The sequence below is a fragment of the Parus major genome, chromosome 1, assembly GCF_001522545.3.
Source record: "Parus major isolate Abel chromosome 1, Parus_major1.1, whole genome shotgun sequence".
NCBI lineage: Eukaryota > Metazoa > Chordata > Aves > Passeriformes > Paridae > Parus > Parus major.
This window is the reverse complement of record NC_031768.1, coordinates 113,618,419-113,619,974: the sequence shown is the minus strand read 5'-3', so window position 1 is coordinate 113,619,974 and position 1,556 is coordinate 113,618,419. Positions and strand designations below refer to the sequence as shown.

The 1,556-nt window shown below is 52.2% G+C and overlaps 1 protein-coding gene across 2 annotated transcripts in view; it reads right to left on the bottom strand.

The window, feature by feature from the left end:
• Positions 1–862: 862 nt before the first annotated feature.
• Positions 863–1,556, bottom strand: part of SLCO2B1 (solute carrier organic anion transporter family member 2B1) — a 36,103-nt gene continuing 35,409 nt past the window's right edge. For both annotated transcript variants that reach the window (XM_015649197.2, XM_015649291.2), the window contains exon 15: positions 863–1,401. In XM_015649197.2, coding sequence (XP_015504683.1) covers positions 1,227–1,401 — 175 coding nt within the window. In that variant the 3' untranslated portion in view covers positions 863–1,226. The remainder of the gene's footprint in view (positions 1,402–1,556) is intronic.

The following is a 1,556-nucleotide window of genomic DNA, read 5'->3' as shown; positions in this document are numbered from 1 at the left end:
CTCGTGCTTTCTTGGGTGGCTCCACCTACATCCCTGCAACATCCACACACACCTGCCTTCCAGAACCTTCTCTGAAGCCAGACATCACTGGGCTGTACACTCCTAACTCAGTGAACACAAGGCATTGCACAAAAATAGGGAAAAACCCAACTCAAACCCCTAAAAAATTCCAACCAACCTCTCAGTCTGCACCGAGGTAATTGGGTCCCTCAGAATGGCTGGGCAAACAGTTTGGGGAAATAGCTAAATTCAGTCACTTCACCACAGGCTCCCTTGCACTTCTCTGCACACCCAGCCCTTCCCAGAGGATATCTGCCAGGGTGGGAGGAGGGAATGGAATTTCCCCTCTGTGTATTTCTTTTCTGCTTATTTGAGTTGAACTTACAAATTTTGTTTTCTCTACTGAATTCCATTTTGGAGCCAAAAATGACAATGTGTGTGTGTGAGTGTGGCTGTGGCTGCTTGCTGGTGGTAGGAGCAACACAATTCACTCTTGGGTGGGAAGGAGCCCCAGGATGGGAAGAATGCAGGAAATAGAGGCAGCTGAACCGAAATAGCGCCAGGCTGGACTGCCACCCTGTAATTACAGACAGAACCCCCTTCAGGGAGCCCAGGGCTGGCTGCTGCTGGGCTCAGATGGTTCAGCCACAAGCTCTACCCAGTCTGGAGTGGGCTCCAACTTGGTCCTCTGATCCTGCAACCCTGGGAGGAGTTCTGCCCTTCTGGAACTGCAAACCAGGAATGCACCTGAACCCCCACGTTTTTCAGGGAGCTCCTGTGATAAGCACTGACCATCAGAAAATAAGTGCTGATAGCACAAAAAAGTAAGAATTATAATTATCAGTCACAGAGATCCTTTGGGTTCAGTACAAAACAGTTTCTTAAAAATGATTTATTTAAAAAAGAACATACCACAAAACCCCTCAGGCTTATGGTTAATGCTCGGTGCTGGCATCACCGAGACGGTCAGCAGGAAAAACTGCTTTGTAGGACACAAATCCAGCAGGCTGCAGAGCCCACGGGTTAAAGCGGGTGGACTAATCCATGTGAAGGAACAAGCTGCACCCCTGAGGTGGAGAACAATGTATGGATGGAGCAGGAAGAGTTCATCCCACCTGGGAGATCAGCAAGCAGCCCCAGGGTCCATCACTCCTGCACAGCTCGGGTGTGCACCGATTCACATGGCGTTACCTGCCCAGAACGGATCACAATTCACCTTTTCGGCTTCACACTTTGGACTCCGGGCTCTTCGTGGAGTTTCCTGCCAGTTTCTCCTTCTCTGGCTCTGCCTTTGCCTCCTCTGCCTGGCAGGCTTCCCTCTCCTGCTTGCTGAGAATCAGATACACGGCCCCGAAGCACAGGAAGGCGCCCACCTCGAAGAAAAACTGCAGCCCCAGATACCTGTGGGGCACAAACCCAGCGGGTCAGGGCAGCGGGGATGTCCCAAGAGCTCCCAGCACTGACCCCCAGGACTGCGGGGAGGCTGTTCCAGGACTGCCTCTGCTGCTGAGCCTGGAGCTGTGCTGGGACCGAACCCCTGTGTGTGTGTGTGTGTG